At 38.3% G+C, this 3,063-nt stretch overlaps 2 protein-coding genes across 2 annotated transcripts; one reads left to right on the top strand and one right to left on the bottom strand.

Annotated features, from left to right (window-relative positions):
• Positions 1-20: 20 nt before the first annotated feature.
• On the bottom strand, positions 21-1,632 carry LOC109591065 (uncharacterized). Its single transcript, XM_020006871.1, has 4 exons — positions 1,548-1,632; positions 1,359-1,441; positions 924-1,020; positions 21-859 (listed from the first exon to the last, which is right to left on the bottom strand). Exon 4 carries the CDS (start codon positions 675-677, stop codon positions 105-107), a length of 573 nt encoding a protein of 190 aa, XP_019862430.1. The 5' UTR covers positions 678-859; positions 924-1,020; positions 1,359-1,441; positions 1,548-1,632; the 3' UTR covers positions 21-104.
• Positions 1,633-1,724: 92 nt separating this feature from the next.
• Positions 1,725-3,048, top strand: LOC109591066 (uncharacterized; the record flags this gene model as incomplete). Its single annotated transcript, XM_020006872.1, has 2 exons — positions 1,725-2,001; positions 2,852-3,048. Coding segments are annotated over exons 1-2 (435 nt in total), but the record flags the coding sequence as incomplete, so codon positions are not given.
• Between the last annotated feature and the right edge of the window lie 15 nt (positions 3,049-3,063).

The raw sequence follows: 3,063 nt of genomic DNA, 5'->3' as shown, positions 1-3,063 counted from the left end.
TTTATGCATTGCCTTTTAAATTATTTTTAAAAAATATTTATTGTGTCAAGGAGTGTAAAAGGAGTGTTAAAAACATAAAAGATGAACTAAAAATAAACAATGAATCATTGCAGAATATTTTCAAGCAACTGGCCAACAAGAAATGAACTGGAATTAGGAAGCTGAGTAGAAGGAGTTTGATTGTATCCGTTGGCAGTAGTTGGAGGAGGAAGAGGAGCAGAGCCCAGCTGTGGGTTGATGGTGAGGTCATTATAAGGTCTCCAAACAGATTGAGGAGACGATGGAATCAACGACTGAGTTCTACACGGTTCAGTATGATAATAACCAGGTTCTTCGGGAGTTTCAAAACGACAGTGGACTTGGTTTGGCGGATGTGCCCAATCACTGTCAATAACTGGCTGGTATTGGTGACGTGAGGGAGAAGCATACGGAAACCATGATGAAGTAGGCGGGGCACCAATCCCATTAATAAGAGGAGATCCGATACAATCAGTTACAGGTACTATGCCCATTGATATATTATCTCTTGTCATCATGGAACTACTGGTTGCCAGACTAGTCATATCATGTGACAAACAATTTGATCGATCATAATTTGTAGTAGTAGATTCAAGAAGATTCTCGACAGTAAAGGATCCCAGTCTTGTTTCATTGCTTGAACTGGTTACTCCATACATGTGCTTGGAGGAAGGAATAACTTGAGTTCCATCTTCCTCAGGACTTGATGCTAGATGGGTATCAGCTGTAGTTGAGACATAGTCTTCTTCTTGTTGATTGATAGATATAAGTAAAGAGAGGTGGTCCACTAGTGCTATGGCTAGTTTTGACTGCAGATATGACTCTGATTGATGAAGATTATCTATGACAGAGAGAAGTGATAATTTTGAGGTGATATCTCTGGTAGTTGATCAGGTAATTCCTACCAGTTGACTTTCCTTCAATGGCATCTCTCAATTCTTTATTACTTTTCTCTAGTTCTTCTATTTTATTGACTGCCCTCTGTAACACATCAGCTCTTGTCTATAGATGCAGAAGACAAGCATCAAAATTGCATTAATTGTCATACTTTTAGATACTTATGCTAGCTCAAAATTCATAGCAAGAGTTACAAAATTGAATCAAAGTCCCTGTACTATAGTACATAGCCAAATTTTGCGAAAAAATGACTAGGAGATAATTCTCCATTTTTAATAATGTTTTCTGATGCATATACATGTACATGTTCTTATGTTGTGTAGCAAGTTTGAACTGGTTCCGATCAAAATTGCTACAGCATTACTTCTTGTTTTGGTTTAGATACATGTACGTGTTGGTACATACATTGATTATTATCTATGGTACATGTACATGTATGTCACCTCTTTCCCACAGTCACAAGGACAGACAAGACTAGAAAGAGTAGCAATAGACCGAGCTATTTTATGCTTACGCCGACACTCAACTAAGAGAGAGAGAGAGAGAGAGAGAGAGAGAGAGAGAGAGAGAATTTTTTATATCATTTTACATTAGATTTGTTACTATTAACAATACAAGAGTCTTTTACTAACCAATATTATGAGCAATTTTTTTAGTTTCAAGCAGTTCATCATTTTCTTCAACCTCTGTTCTTTTTGGTCTTATATAACAAATAAAATGAGAGAGAATAGTAAAAAGGACTTACCTTTTTCCTGCCATATTTTATTTATAAACAACCACGCCCATGCAAAACCACGCCCATATCTGTTTTGGTTACGCCTAAACTTTAACTTAAAGAAAATTTAACAATGGGAGCTAATCAAGGTAGAGAAGGAATTGATGCTGCTTCTAGAGGTCTCCCCGGCCGTCCCGGTGCTATCTCTCCCGGCAACAAGTACACCGTTCAACCGCCTGCATCAGCACAGGCTCTTCAGGCTCTGCTGAATCCCGTCAAGACGACAGAGCATCATTCTTTGGACAGAACACTAAAGGGATTCCTGAGGCACTGTAACTTAGGAGGACTGGAATACAGACTAAGACTAGCTGGTGAGTCTCAGTGTCTGCGCTGTAATGAGTAGGCTACATACATTGTCTGTAATAGATGCAGGCATTGTTCATTCTTTACTTAATTGACCAAGAAGGGGAGAGCAATGTTGTAACCCTGTGGTTGGGTTTGTAGTATTAATGGCTTCACACAGTAGCACCTGACCCTATTGTAATATCCTATACATGTACATCCATCCACCTGCAGTAGTTTATGTTGCAATAATTCCATTATGGGATTGAATTAACTGGTGATCATTCCTGAAGCTTGAGAAGCTATCACTATAGCATAAATTACTACAGTGTCATTATGTGTTGTTTTGATATCATGAATATTATAAAACTAATTGTATTTTCAAAAAATGGCCCAAAAATGACTCCTAATTTGTATTACATTTTGTGAAGTTTGAGTTATGTAGCCCAGAAATTTAGCTCAAACTTCACAGAATAAATTATAACCAGTTCAAAAATGGGAAAATACCCAGTTATAGCCCATGCTTTTTTCCGAAAAATGGCTCCAAAATCACGCTCAATTTTTATTACATTTTCTGATACATATTGATGTCTTTATGCTGCGTAGAAAGTTTGAGCCAATTCTGACTTCAATTTTTCAAGTTATGGCCATTTAAAGAAATGGGTCAAAATCTGAAAATTTCCCTGTACTATAGCCCATGGTTTTTTCCAAAAAATGGCTCCGAAATTACCCCCAATTTTTATTACATTTTCTGATACATATGGATCTCCTTATGCTGCGTAGAAAGTTTGAGCCAATTCCGACAAAAAATTTTTGAGTTATGGCTGTTTAAAGAATGCAACCAAATTTCATGTGTTTCAATCTTACCCTGTCTCATAGGTATCTACTCACTAGAGGATTTGGTTCATATTGACGAGGCAAAGCTCTGCCGTCATGGCTTCACTCAGCTCATGGCCAAGAGACTCTATGACTCGCTTGACGAGTATCTTGCGGAACCGGAAGAGATCACACCCCCAGTTCCACTGAGAAGACGCCCATCGGAAATGGTGCGGAGGGTGCAGATGCCGTTCACTCGTGCCTCGACTCTTATG

This window comes from Amphimedon queenslandica, unplaced genomic scaffold (genome assembly GCF_000090795.2).
Source record: "Amphimedon queenslandica unplaced genomic scaffold, v1.1 AMPQUscaffold_9024_Cont19037, whole genome shotgun sequence".
NCBI lineage: Eukaryota > Metazoa > Porifera > Demospongiae > Haplosclerida > Niphatidae > Amphimedon > Amphimedon queenslandica.
This window is presented reverse-complemented; position numbering and strand designations above follow the sequence as displayed.